At 49.1% G+C, this 21,070-nt stretch overlaps 4 protein-coding genes and 1 pseudogene across 4 annotated transcripts; 4 read left to right on the top strand and 1 right to left on the bottom strand.

Annotated features, from left to right (window-relative positions):
- The first annotated feature begins 48 nt into the window (after positions 1–48).
- LOC112901593 (putative glucuronosyltransferase PGSIP8) lies at positions 49–4,735 on the top strand. Its single transcript, XM_025970540.1, has 5 exons — positions 49–691; positions 2,314–2,569; positions 2,920–3,121; positions 3,194–3,341; positions 3,786–4,735. The coding sequence occupies exons 1-5, from the start codon at positions 423–425 to the stop codon at positions 4,321–4,323; spliced, it is 1,413 nt and encodes a 470-aa protein (XP_025826325.1). The 5' UTR covers positions 49–422; the 3' UTR covers positions 4,324–4,735.
- Positions 4,736–7,870: 3,135 nt separating this feature from the next.
- On the top strand, positions 7,871–10,014 carry LOC112900492 (probable pectinesterase 68). The gene is made up of 4 exons (XM_025969352.1): positions 7,871–8,340; positions 8,469–8,658; positions 9,111–9,556; positions 9,667–10,014. The coding sequence occupies exons 1-4, from the start codon at positions 8,084–8,086 to the stop codon at positions 9,818–9,820; spliced, it is 1,047 nt and encodes a 348-aa protein (XP_025825137.1). The 5' UTR covers positions 7,871–8,083; the 3' UTR covers positions 9,821–10,014.
- A 2,029-nt stretch (positions 10,015–12,043) lies between these two features.
- Positions 12,044–14,353, top strand: LOC112900274 (acyl-acyl carrier protein thioesterase ATL3, chloroplastic-like). Its single transcript, XM_025969077.1, has 5 exons — positions 12,044–12,573; positions 12,966–13,069; positions 13,245–13,354; positions 13,495–13,590; positions 13,803–14,353. The coding sequence occupies exons 1-5, from the start codon at positions 12,374–12,376 to the stop codon at positions 13,959–13,961; spliced, it is 669 nt and encodes a 222-aa protein (XP_025824862.1). The 5' UTR covers positions 12,044–12,373; the 3' UTR covers positions 13,962–14,353.
- A 2,190-nt stretch (positions 14,354–16,543) lies between these two features.
- LOC112900802 (acyl-acyl carrier protein thioesterase ATL4, chloroplastic-like) lies at positions 16,544–17,678 on the top strand. The gene is made up of 5 exons (XM_025969599.1): positions 16,544–16,833; positions 16,928–17,028; positions 17,173–17,282; positions 17,379–17,474; positions 17,562–17,678. Exons 1-5 carry the CDS (start codon positions 16,544–16,546, stop codon positions 17,676–17,678), a joined length of 714 nt encoding a protein of 237 aa, XP_025825384.1.
- A 2,364-nt stretch (positions 17,679–20,042) lies between these two features.
- LOC112900801 lies at positions 20,043–20,507 on the bottom strand (annotated as a pseudogene).
- Positions 20,508–21,070: the final 563 nt, after the last annotated feature.

Below are 21,070 nucleotides of genomic sequence, written 5' to 3'. Positions count from 1 at the left end.
CGTAATTATACGGTCAGGCAGGTGCTGTGTCCTGAGCAGCTCAAGCTCAGCCGTGGCCCGTGGTCACGGTCAGGCCCGTCTGATCGAAGAAGCGCAGCTCTCCCCTTCTCGCGTCTCTTCTACTGCTCCCTCCACTTCCACTCCGCCTTTCCCATTCCCGTTGAAGCGAGCGAAACAGATCAAAAGGAGAGCGAGAAATAGAGAGGAAAAAAAAAATTCCCACCGCTCCCGAGGCACGTCGCCGGCGACTGGGCGACCCCTCCGGCGGCTCCGCTGAGGCGACGGCCGTGCTCCGGCCGCCCGCGGATGCTTACGGGACCCCGGCGTGGCAAGGGCCCGGCGGTCCACGCTCGTAGCCAGATCTGAGGAAGGGTGGTGCTGGGAAGCGGGAGGTGGTGGGATTCATTCAGCCGCCGGCGGGGATGGGGTGGTCCGTAAGGCTGTGGTGGCTCGTGGCGGTGGCGGCGTGGGCGGCGGCGGCGGTGGGGGCGGAGGGGGAGGTCGTCGCGGTGGGGGCGGCGGCACCGAGGCGGCACGCGTACGCGGCGATGATGTACATGGGCACGCCCCGGGACTACGAGTTCTACGTCGCCACGCGCGTCATGATGCGGTCCCTGGGCAGGCTAAGCGCCAGCGCCGACCGCGTCGTGATCGCGTCCCTCGACGTCCCGCCGCGCTGGGTCGAGGCGCTGTAAGTTCCCCCACCTCCTCCTCCTCCTCTCGTCTTGCTCTCTGTGTCCGCGCCACTCGGCTCCGCGGGTGGCGCTTGCTTCGATTGCTGGGCGTTCCGGAACGGATGCCTCTGCGGTTGTTTGATGCAAACTTTGCTGCTTCCGATCAGCTTGGGATGCTTTTTGAAGTGCTCAGGGTTTGACTTGATGCCTGTTTAGCTCATGGAAGCAAATTTCGTGGCTATTTTCATGCTCTGTTTGGTCAAATTCACGCCCGTGCCGAACTTTGGTCCTTTTGGTTGGTTTGCTCAATATAGATTGTCTCCTTCCTTGTTCGGTTCATTTTTTATTTTATTCGATGTCTTTCCTTAAACATCAGCTGTTCCCTGTAGTTTAGGTGATTCCTTTCTCTTCCTGGATCAAGTCGTGCTGCACTGTCTTCCCCGTACTTAACTGAACTTCTCTGACGCGCCGAACCTTGTTACTGTTCCGTCCTGTACTTTGTGTGAAAGGGCCAGGTGGCTGTGTTCATGCTCTGGCTGCATCTTTGGGAATGGTCTCTTAATTCAACGGTCTTTGAGTCTGTAGCTCCCTTTCACGTTGACTTTCTAGTACTAAGGCCATGAAGTTTGTTGAGGGGAGTACCGTGTACGGGTTATGAGATATTTGTTGACAGCTTACGAGTTTTCAGCTGCAAATTCTCAAGTCTTGTTCTGCAAATTGCACTGATTGCAACTGCTTTATTATATAAAACGGTAGTTGCGCTGGACTACTGACTTGGCCTATCTAAAATATTAGGTGAGCAGTTGTGAAATTTGACCTGATAATTTCCACTACCTTACGTTCTGCTTAGCACCTAGCTGATTGGGACTGCATGATCCTATAACAATATTTCAGTTGGACTAACATGTAAAATGCTGTATTGTCCAAATGGCAGCATGTGGATGCCGACTGGAGCTGATTTTTCTGTGTTATGGCTGTCAGTGATTCGCAAGTGTAGCTTCAGCGTCTGGTTTCTTTGTATCTTAGTGGTCCAACGGTTCCTCCCTGTTTCTTAGAATATTAAATCTTGAATTGATTGCTATATTGAGAATCTCTTAAATTGTGAAATTTAATGAATTGATATTTAATTGCTCATAATAAATGGTTACCACTATACTGCTATACCTTATTAGAATAAAACATATGGTACTGGTTGAGGTTGTTGTCCTTGTGGGCATCAAGACCACTGTAGCAGTACTGTATGTTGTTCTTAGCATTAAAAAAGTGGAACTAATCGTGAAATGGAAGTAGTGCTTGTATAGAGTGAAAAAAAAAGAATAGGTAAAGGACCACAGAATTTGTCTCTGTGAAGTTGAAAATAGGAATGTTGACACCAATTTATCCTGTGGCACTGTTCTTTGAAATCATGCATGAAGGAGCCCCTTTTCTTTCTGGTGAGATGCTTTTTGATGGATGTTGCTACAATTTACATATTTTTGAAGCATTGAACACACATTTACAGCTGCTAAATATATTTCAGATGTTCTGAAGTATGTCTTCTTTCTGCAAAATTGGACCTGTTCATTTCAGTAAAGTGTACTTTTTTTTTACATCAGGTTTCCCTCTGTTAGTAATATATGCACTGAAACTGTTTCTTTAGGAAAGATGATGGTGTGAAGGTGGTCTCTGTGGATAATTTGAAGAATCCTTATGAGAAACAAGAAAATTTCAACATGCGATTCAAGTTGACTTTAAACAAGCTGTATGCGTGGAGCTTAGTTTCATATGAGCGAGTTGTTATGCTTGATTCCGACAACATTTTCCTCCAGAATACTGATGAGTTATTTCAGTGTGGTCGGTTTTGTGCTGTCTTCATCAATCCATGTATCTTCCATACAGGCCTCTTTGTACTAAAGGTAGGGCTACTGGTTTTGCAGGCATTCTGTTTTTCTGCAAAACTTTTAAATTCTTGCAAATCAGAAAATAGGTTATTTCTGTCTTTGGGAGTGGTTAGAAACAAACCTACATCGCATCTAGTGGCATTCTTTGATGTTCATTACTCCGTAGTGGAAATCTAGCTGTTTGATAATTGATTCTTTGTTTAGTATTGATTTTTTTTCAGTTGGTTCAGTACTTCAGGAGTTTGGTGCAGTTTAGTTTGCCTGAATACTTATTAGCATTTCTCAGGAATCTGGTGTTTTTCTTTTACCTTTGAACTTGATGTCCTCTGCATCACCTTTTTTTTTCAACTTTATTTTGTTTCCAGCCTTCAATGGATGTTTTTAAGAACATGCTACACGAGCTAGCTGTTGGACGCGAAAACCCAGATGGTGCAGACCAAGGCTTCCTTGCTGGTTATTTCCCGGATTTGCTTGATCAGCCAATGTTCCATCCACCAGCTAATGGTACCAAACTTGAGGGAACTTATCGCCTCCCTCTGGGCTACCAGATGGATGCATCTTACTATTGTGAGTAACAGTATGATTATTCCACATTCTCGTCCATTTTGTTGGTTCATACTAACAGATTACACCTTTCAGATCTGAAGCTTCGTTGGAGTATTCCATGTGGGCCAAACAGTGTGATTACATTTCCAAGTGCTCCATGGTTTAAACCATGGTATTGGTGGTCTTGGCCAGTTTTACCTTTGGGCCTCTCTTGGCATGAACAACGTCGTGAAAACCTAGGGTGAGTGGTTTCTTTAGCTTTTCCTTTTTGTACTGCTTATTTCTACTGCATGCTCAAATAACTTAGCCCATCCTACAGAACCAGATAAGGATTCCATGATGGATGATGGCATCATCCATGTTATCATATCCTGATGTGGTTGGTGACATGTCGTGAAGAAATCTTTAGAGTAAAGATGAATAGAAAAAACAAAGCACTATCATGCCTTTTGTCTTTTAGGATAAAGTTGCATAAGGCAAAGCAATTGTCATGTTCTTTATTATGTTTGTTAATACAAAGCTCCACAAAGTAGGGGATTGCCATAATTAACGATAAAGTATAATATTACTGCATTAAGTAGGGGGTGGGGGTCATGCTGGTTGAGGATACTAACTTTTACCTTCTGTAACACTGAAAATATGTTTTTTTCTGCTTTCAATGACATGTTAATGTGATGCAAAACAGGTACTCGTCGGAGATACCAGTGGTTTTAATTCAGGCTGTACTGTACATTGGAGTCATAGCAGTTACTCGACTGGCACGGCCTAGCTTGTCCAAGATGTGCTACAACAGAAGAATGGAGAAAAGCACTATGTTCTTGCTCTCCCTGCTCAGAGTAGTGGTGGCATGGTCCATACTCGCAGCTTACACCATTCCCTTCTTCATCATCCCAAGGACTGTGCATCCGCTGCTTGGATGGCCTCTGTACCTGCTCGGTTCTTTCTCACTTTCTTCCATTGTGATCAACATCTTCCTCCTTCACCCGCTCTCTGTCCTCACGACATGGTTTGGGATCATCGGCGCTCTCTTTGTGATGTCTTTCCCTTGGTATCTAAATGGTGTCGTCAGGGCCTTGGCGGTGTTTGCGTACGCATTCTGCTGCGCACCCTTGATCTGGGCATCTTTGGTCAAGACAATGAGCTCCTTACAGGTTCTCGTCGAGAGGGACGCATTCAGGCTTGGAGAACCTAACCAGAACGCCGAGTTCACGAAGCTGTACTGAGGTGGGCAGGGCAGATACATATGATTGATCAGTTCAGTTGTGGTTCAGTTTGAACAGCTAATCTCCATTCACGTTGGCAATTCTGATGGCCAATTTAGTTGTACAAGTAAAACTGCAGGCTGTGGGAGCTAGAGTTGTTGTACCTTTTGGAACCACCTGGAAACCTCTGGAACCCGTTACTATTGTCTTAGACATGTAACCATGTAGGTGATATACAAGGGGGGAAAGGAGGGGGTAGAGTTGGTGAGGAACTGCAGAGGAACTGGCCGGGGGCAAGTTTTGGTTATTTGACTTACTGTTCCTCTGAAAAGCCAACACATTTTTGGCTTTGCTGTAATTGATATGATCAGTTCCATAACAATTCACCAAATCAAGAGAAAGGTAGAAAGTTCAGACAGTGCGCTGTTGGAAACGCTTCTCGTTTTTCTTTTCTTTTTATTGTGGTATAATTTTGTTTCTTTAAACATTGGAGTTCGAACGGCAACATGGTGCTGCATGTGTGAGAACCTTCCATTTGCCAAGATAAGGTGCTGTCTGGGAGCCGAATACACACATCTTGTCACATGACCTGGACAGACCTGCCTGTCTGACAGGTTCACGGGATGGCGACGCTGCAAACTACAAAGCAAAGCTTTTGCAAGTATTTTTTTTTGAAAGAAATAAAGCTTTTGCAAGTATGGCTGATTGGCTGCACAGCATCCACCTGATTAGCTTCATCTTGACAAGAACGTTAGATGTGACAAATGTTGTTGCTGTCAGGCTAAGTGGTTATCATCTCTTGTCAACAAGCTACTTCAAATCCCATTCCCCCAACAGAGCACCATGTTAACGTTCAGCTAATCAGCTCCATCACGATGTTGCGCACCAGCAACTTCAACACTGCATTGCATGTGGCTCTTGCACTTTTCAGTGTACCTTACCTGAGCACATAAGACTTCATTTGTACAACTAATAAGGGTAAACATTTTTCAAATGGAATTTGCTGCAAACAGGAGTAGTGTATCGACCAAAAGCGAGGCCAGCAGCAGTATCATGTGGTCCTCCCCTCTTAGGACTTCGTCTGCACCGGGGAGCTCCGATTCTCTCTGGTCCGATGTGTCATTCTCGCCCCCCGGAGCCCGGATCGCCATCCGACAGTCCCCAACGTTTAAAAACCTCTCGGCTAGGCCCCTGGTGACGCGACGCTCTGCTACCGTACAAAAAACCCGCACGCGAGAAGCCCGTCGCGTCACTGTAGTAGGCCACGCCGTGGCGGCGCCATCCCGTTCGCACGGGATGGGTGGCCGCTGGCCGCCGCCGGCCGGCCTCCCGAGCGCGGCCGCCGGCAAGTGACCGTTGCTCTTGCCTAGCAGCCGCGCGCCGGGCCTCTCTTGCTGCGGAGCCGTGCAGCGCACCGGTGGTCACTCCCCACCCACCCTGCGGCGGCCCAAACAAACAGTCATCGAGAAGCGGGTACGGGGTTGCGCGCCCTCTTGCGAGGATTTCCGGCCATTTCCGCGCCCTGCCGCCCTGCTCTCGGTTGCATCTGCTGCGTGCGTAACGTTATTCTTGGAACTCAGCTCAAGGAGCTGCCACGTGCTAGCTACTCCGGAACAATGGAGCTCAGCTGCGTCCACCAGTGGTAACACACACAGTAGATGCAGCAGCTTCACGAACGTAGTAAAAAGCTACGGATGAATTCACCGATCCAAGGTTTACTCTCTCTCTCTCTCTCTCTCTCACTCTGAAAGACTGAAATGGCGCTGTAAAAAAAGCAGGATGCACGCATGCATGGATCCAACCCAGAAAGGCAGGGCTTGCTGCCAACGCACACTGCAGCCTGCAGGTACCGGCCGCTTTCTTTCTTGACACAGCACCATGCATCTGTGGTCCTTATCATCGATCAGATCGTCAGCAGACAAATCGGGTAGTATACCGGACGTGATGATTAGGAGGCCGTAATCCAGAAGAGAACAAGGATGAACGATGAAAAGGTTAGCCTTTTAATACCAGCAGCCCCGGACTAGTACTCATCTACAGCAACTGCTACAAAGATATATAATGATAGGCACTTGGAAAGCGACTGGACGGGCCGCACACCGTCGCCATGCCGATGCCGGCCGGCATGCCGCGCCCGCGCCCGCGCGCGGCTCCCAACGCGTGCAAGAGGCCTTTCGGCCTGCTGCTCTTCGCGCGCCCGCGGCGTGCATGGGCACGGCGGCCGGCCGGCATGCGCGCGCGTACGTTAACCCTTGGATCGTTGCTGTTGTTTAAGGTTCTCTAGCAGATTAGTTTACTCTGATGAGCCCGGTTCTAAGCATGCAGCAGGGTAGCGGAGCTCTTGTCGTATCCCGTGGCCGCGAGCCTGCGGCGGGTATGTGCGAAGGTGGCAGGGGTGTTCGTACGGTTCAATCTCGTGCGTTGCGGTGGCATTTCTCGGGCATCCGCTGTGACCTAAATCGGCGGCACGCTGCAGCCGTTTTGTTCCGTCCGTGGCACGCGCCGTGCCCCTCCTGCTGCTGGCCTTGCTCTCTCTGCACGTACAGTTGCATGCCATGGCATGCTCCAGTTGCTCAATCTCGGTGCGCTCCTGTCCGTGTACGGTTGCGTCAATCGACCCATTGCATATTCCATCAGATCTACCCTTTCCGGCGGGGCCCCGCGCCCACCGTCGATGAGGACCATCGCCGCCTAGGGATGTGGTAAAGTTGATACGTCACACACGCACACGTTCTATCGGATGCTCTCAGTCTACGTATGGAGAGAGTATCACATCACATCCTCTTTACAAGCTCCCACGAATCAAAACTGCGGCTAAAAGTGTATGGAAATTCTAACAAAAATGTAGATAAAGTGATCATACGATCGTTTACGTTCATACAAAATTTAAGCTTGAGCAAAAATAGTGCAATCTACATCGATTGACATGCTGATTTTTCATTTTATTTGTCTCTGCATAAATCTCCGTTCAAGCTCAAGTTTATATGAACATGGATAATTGCATGCTCTATCTATATTTTTTAAAAAAATCATGGTACTTTTAGATGTAATATTTATTGGAGGAAGCACTACTGGATCGGAGCACCTAAAGGGGCACTGAAGTGATAGTCTATGTCGTTAGATTAAGGTGACTAGTGAGTAGTAGCAAACACAAAGACCATTAGACCCGAGTATACAACAAAAGCTAAGGTACGACGACGCTGTGTGAACGGCTGGAAAATCTTCGGCCCTGTAAATACCGCTGGACACTAGTAAAACAACTGCAAATCTTATTACTGGCCTGGACTACATGTTATTAGTTGCATTCTAGTATTAGCTAGTTAATTAACCTAGCAGGTGAAATTTAGAGAAAGCATGACCGTTGGCATCCGACCAAGACAAGTTCTTCCAAAAAACACCTACCGGCTGCAAGGTAGCTAAGCTAGCATATGGAGCGTTCCCGTCCCTCGCCTCCATTGTTTCCGTTGGCTCCTCGCCCTGCCTCTCCCTCACCTCTATATATTCCGCGCCCTCTCGCCCGTGTAGCACCTCGCTTCGCCCTCACCATATGTTGTGCATGTGAAGAGAGAGAGAGAGAGAGAGAGAGAGAGAGAGAGAGAGAGAGAGAGAGAGAGAGAGCAAAAAAGCTATACTGCTAGAGTGACAAGGCACAAGCTAAGCGCGCGCGCACACACAAACCAAAGAGACCTTCTTGCTTGCCACTCTCGCACGGGCATTGCCAACACGAGAACCAGCATTTAGTTCGTCGATCGATCTCAGATTCGCGAGCGAAGGCAGCAGCATGGCTCGCGTACTCTCGCTGGTGTTGTTACTGGCCACGGTCGCGAGCATCCTGCCGCCGTCCGCGAGCCAGGCGGCGACCAGGTGCGAGTACCCGAGGCACGCTGGGCACGGGTACAAGCACCCGGTGGGCGTGCGGAAGGTGGTCGTGGACGCGGGCGGCGCCGGCGACTTCACCTCCATCCAGCAGGCCGTCGACTCCGTGCCGGTGAACAACACCGTGCGCGTCATCATGCAGATCAACGCCGGCACCTACAGGTAAGCTAGAGATTTAGTTAAATAGCTCACATGTCGTAGCTATCTGTAACAGCCGTAGCTGTGTAGCTCCTTCAATTAATTCATGATGACTGGCTTAGTAACAAGCTCGACCATGAACGCGCGCGCAGGGAGAAGGTGCTGGTGCCGGCGACGAAGCCGTACATCACGTTCCACGGCGCCGGGCGCGACGTGACGGTGGTGGAGTGGCACGACCGGGCCAGCGACCGCGGCCCCGACGGGCAGCCGCTCCGCACCTACAACACCGCCTCCGTAACCGTTCTCTCTAACTTTTTCACCGCTAAGAACATCAGCTTCAAGGTGAGCACCCGTTTGCCCAGTGGTCCATGACGAGAGCGTCGTCGTACCGCGAGGTCACAAGACGCACAGGGATGCGTGGCTTGGTGCATCATGCTGCCGCGCAGCACGGTGCAGGAGCAGACAAAGTGACAACTGTTCAGAGAGTCACAAGTCTGAGCTTGTAAACGCTGCCGTCTCCGTGAATCCTTGCTAACTCTTGTTTCCTTTGGAAATTTTGAATCCGTGAGCTTTCACTACAAGATGTTAGAGTCTTGTATTTGTTGGAGTTCTGCTTGGAGCAGGCTGCAGGTCATGAGAGGATGACATCGATCCTTCGATTCTTACAGCTTCGATCGGCTGCAATAATAATCTGCCTGGGCGAGGGCAACACATTTTGGTAGATTCCGGTTTAGTAGCTAGTACATGCCATGCAACTAACTGTGTGTGTTGCGTTCATTGTTTCGCTTTGGCAGAACACAGCTCCGGCACCAATGCCCGGCACGCAGGGGGGCCAGGCGGTGGCGTTCCGCATCTCCGGCGACAAGGCCTTCTTCTTCGGGTGCGGGTTCTACGGCGCGCAGGACACGCTGTGCGACGACGCCGGGCGGCACTACTTCCGCGACTGCTACATCGAGGGCTCCATCGACTTCGTCTTCGGCAACGCCCGCTCCCTCTACAAGGACTGCGAGCTGCGCTCCACGGCGCAGCGGTACGGCTCGGTGGCGGCGCACGGCCGGCGCGACCCCTGCGAGCGCACCGGCTTCGCCTTCGTCAACTGCCGGGTCACCGGCACCGGCAGGCTCTACGTCGGCCGCGCCATGGGCCAGTACTCGCGCATCGTCTACGCCTACACCTACTTCGACAGCGTCATCGCGCCCGGCGGCTGGGACGACTGGGACCACACCAGCAACAAGAGCATGTAAGCCAAAACGAAGTTCAGCTAGCTCCCATCAGTTGCACATGCTGCCTTTCAGTTTCCCAGCCGGCTAACCTGTACGACGACTGTTGCCTCTTGATGGCGGCGCGCAGGACGGCGTTCTTCGGGATGTACAGGAACTGGGGCCCCGGCGTCGACGCCGTGCACGGCGTGCCGTGGGCGCGGGAGCTCGACTACTTCGCCGCGCGCCCCTTCCTCGGCAAGAGCTTCGTCAACGGATACCACTGGCTCACGCCTGACGTCTGAACAGACGCTCATAAATAGAGCTGCCACCGATCTGTCTGATACTCTGATACAGCGAACCAGATTTATTCATTCGTACAGCACACAAACGCAGAAAATAGATATTGTAGAACACCATTTTTTTGTAAGCTACTTCATACATAGTATAACAATCCAGCAAGAATATATAGTAAAATTCGTTTCGTCTCGGTTCAAAAGTGAAGCTCGATTCTGTACAAGATTTATGGAGTTTCCAAAACTCTGTCATGTTTACTAATGTAACTATACAGTGAGCAGTGAGTTCGCTATACGCCTTGTAAATGACACCTTATCTATGCAAGTCAAAAAAAAATTGTTTCATTCTGTTTTTTTTTTAAAACGGAACCGGCAGGAGAGCGAGCTATCGGTTTTATTAATAAGAAGAGAGAAAACCTAGATGTTACAATATTTTACAGGAAGATTTGAAACAGTTGCTAAAATGGTCAAAACTCGCAAAAAAGCTCACACTCTACCAAGAAGGCACGCGAGGTGCTTCGTTCCAGCCAAAATTCATGACGAAGCCTCATCCTTGATCTTTGCAGAAACCACAAATGAAGGTGTTTCTCTATGATTGAAAATGTGGGCATTACGCTCGTTCCAAACCTCCCAACACACTAGAATGATTAAAGATTTTAATTCTTTGCGCGAGACTCCTTGCATCCTAGCTATCGCCGACCACCATTCATAAACCGAGGTTGTGTCTTCCCAATTTGTCGGTTGCAACCATGACTCCGCGAGCCATGCGGATAAATCGGCCCAAATACGTCTTGTAAACCTGCATTCGGAGAAAAGGTGCTTGCCAGTCTTAGAATCCCTGCGGCGTAGTGGACACACTGAGTTATGCGGCCAACCTCTCGCACGCAGCTTGTCCGCAGTCCAAATTCCCTCTTGAACAGTAAGCCAACAGAAGAATTTGCACTTTGGAGGTGCCCAAGCTGACCAATTGGTCTCGTTGAGATTGGTGCTCATTGCCCCTACGAACTGTTTCATTCTGTTTGAATACACTGTAAAAGGAGTAATACACCAGAAATGCTTTGACCATCTCACAGTATGCAACAGCTTGGTCCTTCGAGGATACCAGGAAACCTGCAAGGCAACACAGTCCAGAGACGTCTGAGTTTTACTGCATGTTCAAAATCCTGGAACCGACTCAAAGGTTGATAATATGTATGGGTATTCTAATTCTGAACCTAACACTTTTGACTTTGCCAACAAATGCTGAATCCAAACCAAGCACATTTGTAAAGAGTGGAATGGGTCGTCCCTTGCTGCCTTATCCTTAACTTTTTGTTCGGTAGGAAAGTGATGAAGCGGGTCATCTAAATAAAATCATGAATCCAGACGCCTCCGTAGCAATATATTCATATCGTAAAATCGTATCTAATTGTAAGGGTACCGATGAGAAGATTAGTCATAATTAGTCATTGATCGGTCCAATTAATTGAGCCTAGTCAGTCCTAGTCGTTGTCTAGTCGTCCGGACCGATATACTATATAACATATTGTTTAAAGCAAAAATTAAGATAATATTGATGGTCATATGGTCACTATCTTAGTAATTTGTGAGTTCTGATGATTTATTTATAAAGTAGATTAAAAGAGCACTAGATTAGATATAAAACAACAGCAGGATAGAGAAGATACACTGACCATTAGGGAAACTTCAAAATCCAAAAGATCAAAATCATCAATAGCCCAAAAGTTACCTAGAGCTTGCTGAAAACTAGTTGTCCCCTGCTAATTGGATGACTGATTATGGTTAGTTGATGATTAGTCGGATGACCAGACTCCTAATCGAGATTATCGTCTCAGTGGGCATGATCGGTAACGGGGACCGATAAACGTAATTACGGTGACTAGTCGAACGACTTAAAAACATTGTTCCATGGTCTGCGATTCTACAGAGAGTGCAGCATACTAGGGCCATCATTCTCCGATATAAAGCATCGCAGAAGAAAGCATGCCATAGAAAGCATCACATTCAAAGTATGGAAGCTTTACCAGCTACATATGCCACGCAAGATTTGGAAGTCTTTTTACATGGTTGGTGACTTGGTGTGCTGGTCTATCCAAGATGTCGATTTCTTTTACATGGAATTGATGCATATATCCATACAGAACACGACAATTCAGTATCTGCCGATATATCGCAACAAATGTTCCCAAAAAGATTCATTTGGATTAGAATTGGATCCGATCTCATAAAAGTGCACTATCATATCATCTTCCTTGAACACAGGATTCGATCAGCAATCAAAACCACAAAGCTCTAACCTGGCATAAGCAGCCATTATACACGCATGTGTTTCCGGGGCCGAGAATCTCGCGGAAGAGAGGCCGGTCGGTGCCGGTAGGTCGGAGGAGGAGGGGGAACGGATGAGGCGACGGTTAGCGGCGGCGCTGTCTCGGGAGTGCCGGCGCGTCGTGGGGTTTTCCGCGGGTGGTTGATTGGGTGGCCTGCCTCCAGCTACTAGTACCTTGGGCAAGCTGGCAAGCGGCCGCGCCGCACCAGCCCACCCCCGCCCGCCTGCCCGCCGCAATGCAGCAGCCGTTCGCGCGCCTCGTGCCCACCGCCCGCCCCGCGCTCCCGCCAATCCACGCCGGAGCCGCCGGCCCGAGCTATCCACCCGTCCACTGGGCCGCGGCGCTTCGCGGGGCGCCGCTCACCGCGGTCGGGCGGCGCGCGTACCGTCCCCTCGCCGTCTCCGCCCAATCTGCTAGCCCCGCCGCCGGCTTGAGGTATATGAAGCTCTCGTACTTTTTATAATTTTCCTTTTGCCGTAGTTTCTTATTCCTCTGACATGAAGTAGATTTTGCCAAATTGCGGTCGAATAATTTACTCTGTCCACGGAATCGAAGTGAGAAGAACATAGTCCGTGGTGAAATCAGTAGATATCTGGGAAGGGGATCTAGTAATTTTGCCGATGCTGTAGTATTAGCGTGTGCAAATTCATTTCCGAAAGTGATATTTGCCATTCTGTAATATCTTCAGCTGGAATCTTTGACCATGATTCCTTCAGTAACGTTCAGAATTTGGAATTGTGTTGTTTCCAGAAAGATATAGCGTTCATTCAAACTGAACCTCAAATGCACATGGATGCAGAACTGTTGTTAATTCTTGTGATTTTCAGATTGGAGCATAAATTTTACGAAGTAGAGATGAAGGTGCGCGACTATGAACTTGACCAGTACGGTGTTGTTAACAATGCAGTCTATGCTAGCTACTGCCAACATGGTGAGTTTCATCGAAGCATAAACAAAGAAGTTAAAATGAACTGGTAGCTTATGCTAATACTGTTAGTCAGTACACACTTGATTTAGATAGTATCTAAAAAATTCACGTCCTGTATCCTGTTATCTTGGTCTGTTTTTTTCTTATGAAACTAGTTCTATGCCTTGATATTGAGCAGGTCGTCATGAGCTGCTTGGGAGTGTGGGCATCAGTGCAGATGCAGTGGCGCGCAGTGGTGAGTCACTGGCCCTCTCTGAGCTGCACCTCAAGTACTTCGCTCCTTTGAGGGTAACTTTCCCAACCTGTCCAGAAAACCAAGATTCAAGAATTTGATGAAATTCTGCGGGCTGGAAACCATGGATTATGCATATCACTTCATGGCTGTTTCTCTTAGTTATGATGGCCCCTTGTCTTCTTTGCACTACCAGACTGGTGACAAGTTTGTTGTTAAGGTGAGGCTTGCGAGCATCAAAGGTGTACGGATGATATTTGAGCACATCATTGAGAAGCTGCCTAATCGTGAGGTATGTAGAACAGACAGTTACATATTCAGAACAGAAGAATTAGAAACTCTCTGCATCTCAAGCCCTTCTGCAAAAATGTTACTGTGTAGCCGCAATCTGGGTGGGATTGTGTCACCAGTCACCACATGCAGCTACATGCTATTTTACACAAACCATTCTATACAAGTAAAGATGCATATGTTAAAATTTCCACATCCTGTTTCTCTTTGCAGCAAATTCTGGAGGCAAAGGCAACAGCTGTTTGTCTGAACAAAGATTACCGTCCTTCCCGCATACCTCCTGAACTACTGTCCAAGCTGCAGCTCTACTCATCAAAGGACAGCGAAGGGTCAAGTGACTACGCGAACAATCGCAAAAACAGTTGCAGCTAATTTTGGAGGCAAAGACAAGGGCCGTTTGTCTGAACAATAGAGTACCGTCCTATCTCCAGAGTTGTTATCCAAGCTGCAGTCTTTTCATCCAAGGACAGCAGAGTTGGGGGGTTTTAAGTGATTGCGTTAGTAATCGCAATAACAGTTGCAGCTAATCGTGGAGGCAAAGATTCAGTCGTTTTGTCTGAAAAAAAAAATACTACCGTTCTACTCTTGTAACTCCAGAATTGTATCCAAGCTACAGCACTTCTTCAGCAGATTAGCAGAGGCTCGTAGTAATAGAAGAGCTACAATCCTTGTGCACTGTAACTTTGTAAGTGTGTAATTGTTGTCTGATGCATTTGATTTTGGGACTGCAATGGATATTTTTAGTGAAGAAAGTTTGTTTATCACTGGTGGATGCAACAGTTCCATGTGCTTCAGTACACACCTATTAAGAATACGAAACACGCAGTGCCCATGGATCAGATGTGGGAACAGATTGCGTAAAACTGTCAACACCTAAGTGATATTTGAGGATCTTCTATACAAATTACTTCTCTCAAGTATCCTCAAAGTCTGAATAATCCAAAAACTATTTTTTACTCGATGTAATGATTATAATCCCCTCCCAACTATATCACTGGTTTAATCTACACCTTTTATTTCTCTATGCACAAGAGGAGTTTTAAGTTAAAATTTTGTGGGGTCAAGCGGACAGCATAACTTATGTTAAAAATGCATTATAAATTTTCGTACAATTTTGTATTGTTATGTTAATTTATCATTATATGTTCTAGCCTATCAAAATAATGATAAAAAATCCCTAAATGCACGAAGAAGAAGGTTATAATCCTTTCTTCTTCTGTAGAATATTTCTAGCTCATCTCATGACGATCAATGTAGAGGCTAGTAAATGGAAGTGATCCAATTCTTTCTTGCTTGTTCCAGATTTCAATACCGATTCATGATATCTTTGGACTTTGTCATCACTATGAACAATCTGTGCCTGACAAACTGTGCCGCTCAGCAGCTGGGCACTTGCCATTTACAAATCGCAAGTGGTGTTGGAACCGGCCAAAACAAATGAACTGCATGCTTCCGCTTGGTTTATACCCCTACAAAACAGATGACGTCCTTAGAGCTCCCTTTAATTCTTCTATTTACACGGAGATGATCAAAGCAAATGCCTGTCTCTTGTTTGGTAGAAAATCATTAGTACGTAATCCAAAGAAAGAAAGTTTCTATCGGAAGCTACCAATAGGGCTAGACTTGAACGAAGAAAGAAAGCAGTCTACACTACACACCACCGGTAGTTAATCGATTTCTGCGTGCTTGAGTTTTGACGTAGAGGTCAACCATTTTACTTGCAAGAGTGTTTCTGAAAGTAAATTAAAAGTTACCACCAATGTGATGATTCTACTAAGAAAGGCGTGGAATTTGCAATTTCCATCGCTAAAGCGTGTTCACCATGATAGTTAACATGTTTGTGCTCCTTTGTTTTTTTTTTGTTGCATTTCCAGCAACCTTTCATTTGTGAGGCGTCGCCGCAACAAAAATTCAACACCATGGGACACGACTGGCTAGTTTAATCCTCCGGAGCGCTTTCGTCGCCGTTACTCATTAGTCACGAGTACCCCTAACTAATCAAGACACGGACCTCTGCACGTGATGTTAGCCCTTCACGCTGCATGACGCGGCGGGCCCACCTCGAGGTGTCCCCACCCGCCATCCACTCCCAGGAATTCCACGGCGACGGCCGCACCCACCAAATGCATCGACGGTCAAGGCCACGCGCCCCCAACTTGACCTCGGTTCGCACACGCCTCCTCAAGCTCAAGCTCGAGGTACTTGAACAGTCGGAAACCCAACTACACGAGAAGTACAATCCAGTGGTCATGGGCTCCAGCAGTCAGCACGTAGCCCAAACTCGCAACTGGTCTTTGTTGGATTAGGTAGACCGAGCCAGTCATACCCCAATTAGTTATGTTTATTTTAGAAAACCTGTTCACTCGGGATTAATTGTAGGCTTAGTATCAGCATAATTTTGAATTTATTTTAGAAATAAATGATATTATTCTTTTAGTCAGCGAATAGCATGTTTCATCAGCGGCACGTCTGTGATGACTTCTAGCATTCCAGTCTTAAGAGTAAAGTAAGCATGCTTATATTTATAGGATAAGTGTACATTAGCAGTAAGACGTCTGTGGTAACTTCTACTGAGTAAGCTAAACATGTGTATATTATAGGATAAGCGTATATGTGTGTGTGAGCATTGTCTATTGTCTTATGTACTATATATATTTCTTCGCCCGCACAAAAACGTACTATATTTGTAGGAAAACAAATGTCAGAGCAAAGATAATAGCAAAGCTCAATGGCTAGCCTAGCCCACACACAGGATTGGAAACTTTTCGGAGTAAAACCCCACGACGAGGACAGTTGAATAGCCGGCAATTTCCTGACCATGTTTCGATTCTCCATCACCTATATAAGACGCCACGCGTTGGCATCAACGATCAGTGCGATATCCAGCGCTGGCCAGCCACCACCAAAGGTATCCAGGTGCCACTACACCACCACTGTTCGCTCGCTGAAGCGTAATGCAGCAGCAGATGGCCGGCCTCGTTCGTCAGGTCACCGGCCTCTCCCCTCGGCCGCACGCCGCCGATGGGAGCTCCGGCGGCCCCCATGGGCAGCACCGCGTGGTGGTGCGCACCGGCCGGGCGCGTCCCGGCAGGATCGTCGCGGCGGCGCACGTGGCTTCCCGGCCCAAATACTGCCGGCTCCGGGGCGCGGCTGCGGTCGCCGTCCCCGAAACCAGCCGCCAGCAGCTCCTCGATCAACAACACGTTCGCCCCACCGCACCGAACCAGCTTATTAGCACCGTCAGGTAAGCTTCGATCCCTTGCTCTGTTTCCAGGAACCCGCCATGTTCAGTATAGCTGAATAATCCTGAATTCTTGATGAGTTCTGAACACATGCAGGAAGGACAAGTTCTTCGAGATCGAGATGAAGGTCCTTGACGACGAGCTCGACGAGTACGGCGTCGTCAACAACGCCATCTACGCCAGCTACCTCCACAGTGGTGAGGCCATCGTTCATTCCTAGCTACTGCAGCATCTCATCTCAAAGATTATTATCCATAATCCATTCCTAGTAGGACACGTGGCGCATGCATTTCTGCTAGTATCTATCGACTATCGATTCACTGATGAGCCGTACGTACCAGGTCGTGACGTGGTGCTCGAGAAGCTGGGCATCAGCGTGGACTACTGGACATCCACGGGCAACGCCATGGCTCTGTCAGAGCTGAACCTCAAGTACTACGCGCCTCTCAGGGTACATGTCTATCTTCGTTCATTCGCTACGAACAAATGCACGGGAAATCTCCACAGAATTTACTTATATTTATGTATCTTGCGTCTTCGTCGTCAGAGTGGCGACAGGTTCGTCGTCAAGGTGAAGCCTGTGCAAATCAAAGGCGTGCGAATGATCGTCGAGCACATGATCGAGACCCTGCCGGAGCGTAAGGTGAGCATGAACTGGAAGCATGCTGTATATGTTAGGTTGTTAACGATGTAGAAATCTCACACCTTTGTTACATACTGTTGCCAACAGCTCGTATTGGAAGGCAGAGCGACCGTTGTTTGCCTCAACAAAGACTTTCGTCCAACTCGGGTGTTCCCGGAGTTATCTGCAAGAGCAATGGAGGTCTTCGCTTGCAAGGTTGCCTAAAAGGTTAAGATTGTAGCATTTAAAAACAAAGAAGAAGAAGAAGACAGAAGCGACGATATTCTTTCTTTTTTAAAATAAAAAAGTGACGATATTCTGCAGACTGCTTTCAAGATAGATCATAGATCTTCTATGCTGTTATGGTGTATATTGGTTCGATTCAATTCGTTTTGCTAAACTTTGTATCTGCAATGTACGACATGCATATAAATAAAATGATAGCTCTCAAGTCTCAACAATGCGACCACGAACCGGGATACGATATAAGGTTCTTTAATTTAGAACTTCTCTTCAGTTAACTTGTTGGTGTTGCAAAACAGAACACAGAAGACTTTTTTTATGCCTCTCTTCATTTATTTTCTTGCAAAAGTAAAACATGTCATATTGTCATGGTTCTTGTTTGTTGCCTAAGTCAATGCCATAATTGTACAGAGAAAGTGAGAAACTATTCGAAGCAAAGCCAAAGTCTCTGAACATGTACTTGAACACGATACTATGTTGCCAACCAACCAACGGGTTAACATAGGCTTCACTGCCTGCGTCCATAATGATTTTCTTTGTTAATTTCTCAGAGACTGCATATTCTTATTATAAACTCACATCACGAGATGATTTGCATACTTCAGGACGTATTTGTATCTTACCCTGGGGTGCTAATTAGATGTATTTCTGTGGCGAGTGGAACCTACATAACTTGCATGACAAACAAAAAGTTGGGAGTGCTAAGTGGCAGTGCTACCTCTCTTCAGAACAGAAATATATGGGGTTCTAACTTTGGAAGAGTAAATGTAGTCAGAATCTCTTGTACTGTATCTGGGAGCAGCTACCAGCTAGTGATATGAAATTATGAATGATGCTATAGCTGCTTGCTTGTGAGGATGCAACTGAACGAACTGATGATACAGTACAGCCGTCTCAGCAGACAACCGGGGCAACAGAGTTGTGTTTTCACGGCTCCGATGATTCAGAACTTGGGAGCGTAATACATGCCCAGCGCGATTGCTAATTCCTTGGGTCCAAACACTCAAACTACGCCGATTGGCCGCTGACCTATTGAGCTGCAGAACGCAAGACTGCAGGAGGACTGGAGGAGCATCGCTGTGCGCTTTGCATGTGTGGCGACCGCGATGCCTGCCGCTCACCGCTCACCAGATGCCGCGATCCTACGCCTCCAGGCTCCTGCGTCAGGAGCCAAGGGTGCGCTGGCCTTGCTCGATGGAAGAGAGGGCAGCGTCGAGGCCTCAAGTAGGAATAAATAAGGCGAGATCAAGGAATGCCCGGCTGCCCGGCGTGCGGGCGCTCGACGGCGCTCTGGCGAGCCGCCTCGGCCGGATGCAGAGAGAGGCGGCCCGACCACCGACCACCCCTACCCGATGCAAGCAGGGCAGCGCCGGCGCGGCTGCAAGGCCGCCCGGACCAAGGAGGAGGGGGAGCGGCTCAAGGGAATGCTCGATGGATGCGCGGTGGCGGCGGTTTGCGCGACCTCAAGGGTGGACGTTATCTCGAATACCGGCCGGGTGGACGGTATTTGAAATACCGTCCACCCCCTGGGTACATTTCAGCCGTCCGATCGTACCTTCGCGTCCCAGATGAGGCGCATCGTCTTCCTCGTCAGGCTTGGCAGCCGGAGGCCGCGGCGGTCTGCAGGCTCACGGCCCAGGAGAAGCAGAGCGGGGGATCGCATGGGCTGCGAGCAGCGCCGTGGCGCGACCTCGGCCGAAACGTGTTCGCGCAGACGCCGCGCCTGCTCGGGCTGCCGGCATGGCTTGCCCTGGTGCTACTGCGTTGGAGTCACTGGGCGCTCAAACAAGCAGAATAGAGGATGGTGGGAGGTGGAATACGATGGACCGTGGCGAGAGATAAGTAGTGTGCGCCCAAACGCCCAGCGTTCTGACACTGGTTCTTTTCTATTGCTTTCACTTCGTACAAACGAGCAGTACAAAGGTTGATATCTAGCCTGCAGCCTGGGATCCCTTGGAGCACCTACTCCACAACTCAGCTTTGCTGCTGATCCGCACGGCACCAAGCGCACGACGCGCCATTCTCGCGTATGACTCGCTCCTGCATCTAACGGATCACCACGACTCCCTAATAGACTCTAGACTCTGACTCCGTATGCGGCAAGCTGCACATGCATGACCACTACTAGGATCGTCGAACGATCCGCACACGACGCACTCACGCCTCCAGCTCTTGCTGCATGCACACAACCGCCACGCGCACGCACGCGCCACCGAGCTCGCCGCCCGCGTGCGCACACACGCACCGCCGAGCTACCTGTCAGCCGTGTCTGTCAGCTGTGCACACACAGGTTGGGTTTATTCCTAACAATCTCTCCCTAAACCCAGCGCCGCCGATGCCGAGCCTTCACAGCAGAGTTTGCTCCTCCTCGACGTCCGCCATGGCCGCCATGACGACCTCCTTCTTGGGCTTGCGGCAATCCCGAGCAAAATGACCCCGAATTCCGCAGTTGAAGCACTTGCCGATGCCGGACTTCGCCCGCTGTCGGTCCTTCTTGTCCGTATCCGCGAGCAGAAGGTTGTCGCCGCGGGCCTAACCCCCGTTCGCCACCTGTGCGCCGATGATCTGCGCGCGCCGTCATGAACGCTCGTCGAACGCCTTCAGCCTGCCAAGCGCCTCCTCGAACGCCATCGTCTCGACGTCGCAGAACTGCTCGATGCCAGCCACCGCCGGGTACAGGTGATCAGGCACGGTGTCGAGTAGCTTCTTCACCATGGTGACGTCGTCGAGCGTGGACCCGAGACCGGCGAACTTCGCGGCCATGCCGCTGATCTTCCCGGCGTAGTCGTCCAGCACGTCGCCATCAACCATGCACAGCTTATCGAACTCCCCCTTTGTTGTGGCGAGGCGCGCCGTCTTGACTCAATCCGCGCCGACGAACCTTGTTTTGAGGCTCTCCCAGACCTCCTTCGCCGTCTTCTTCGTCGACACCTGCATGAGGATATCATCCGGCAGTGCTTGGAGAAGTTGCGCCCACGCCGTCTTGTTCTTTTGCACGTCCACCGCGGCATCGCCCGACGGAGACACGGCCTCCCAGAGGCCCTGCGCATCGAGGATCGCCTCCAACTTGATTGCCCACACCGTGTACCCCGCCGGCGACAGCACCGGGTACGACATGGACACCGTGCCTCCCGCAGCGCCTTGTGGAACCACCGCCATTGCTTCTTGCTCGAGGTAGTAGCGCAGGATCTTGGGCATACACGGAATCAGGCTCTGATACCAAGTGTTGGAGTCACTAGGCGTTCAAACAAGCAGAATAGAGGATGGTGGGAGGTGGAATAAGATGGACCGTGGCGAGAGACAAGCAGTGTGCGCCCAAATGCCCAGCACCCTGACGCTGGTTCTTTTTTATTGCTTGCAGTTCGTACAAACGA

This window comes from Panicum hallii, chromosome 7, assembly GCF_002211085.1.
Source record: "Panicum hallii strain FIL2 chromosome 7, PHallii_v3.1, whole genome shotgun sequence".
NCBI classification, from domain to species: domain Eukaryota; kingdom Viridiplantae; phylum Streptophyta; class Magnoliopsida; order Poales; family Poaceae; genus Panicum; species Panicum hallii.
The sequence above is the reverse complement of the archived record's forward strand: the minus strand, read 5'-3'. Positions and strand labels throughout refer to the sequence as shown.

Bases quoted from the DNA above. Each gene is read 5' to 3' on its own strand.
- LOC112900492 (XM_025969352.1), top strand. From the start codon at position 8,084: ATGGCTCGCGTACTCTCGCTGGTGTTGTTACTGGCCACGGTCGCGAGC. The intron at 8,341-8,468 runs GTAAGCTAGAGA...ACGCGCGCGCAG, and splicing joins ATCAACGCCGGCACCTACAG to GGAGAAGGTGCTGGTGCCGG. The intron at 9,557-9,666 runs GTAAGCCAAAAC...GGCGGCGCGCAG, and splicing joins CACACCAGCAACAAGAGCAT to GACGGCGTTCTTCGGGATGT.
- LOC112901593 (XM_025970540.1), top strand. From the start codon at position 423: ATGGGGTGGTCCGTAAGGCTGTGGTGGCTCGTGGCGGTGGCGGCGTGG. The intron at 3,122-3,193 runs GTGAGTAACAGT...TACACCTTTCAG, and splicing joins GATGGATGCATCTTACTATT to ATCTGAAGCTTCGTTGGAGT. The intron at 3,342-3,785 runs GTGAGTGGTTTC...GATGCAAAACAG, and splicing joins CAACGTCGTGAAAACCTAGG to GTACTCGTCGGAGATACCAG.
- LOC112900802 (XM_025969599.1), top strand. From the start codon at position 16,544: ATGCAGCAGCAGATGGCCGGCCTCGTTCGTCAGGTCACCGGCCTCTCC. The intron at 16,834-16,927 runs GTAAGCTTCGAT...GAACACATGCAG, and splicing joins CAGCTTATTAGCACCGTCAG to GAAGGACAAGTTCTTCGAGA. The intron at 17,029-17,172 runs GTGAGGCCATCG...CGTACGTACCAG, and splicing joins CGCCAGCTACCTCCACAGTG to GTCGTGACGTGGTGCTCGAG.
- LOC112900274 (XM_025969077.1), top strand. From the start codon at position 12,374: ATGCAGCAGCCGTTCGCGCGCCTCGTGCCCACCGCCCGCCCCGCGCTC. The intron at 12,574-12,965 runs GTATATGAAGCT...TGTGATTTTCAG, and splicing joins AGCCCCGCCGCCGGCTTGAG to ATTGGAGCATAAATTTTACG. The intron at 13,355-13,494 runs GTAACTTTCCCA...TTGCACTACCAG, and splicing joins AGTACTTCGCTCCTTTGAGG to ACTGGTGACAAGTTTGTTGT.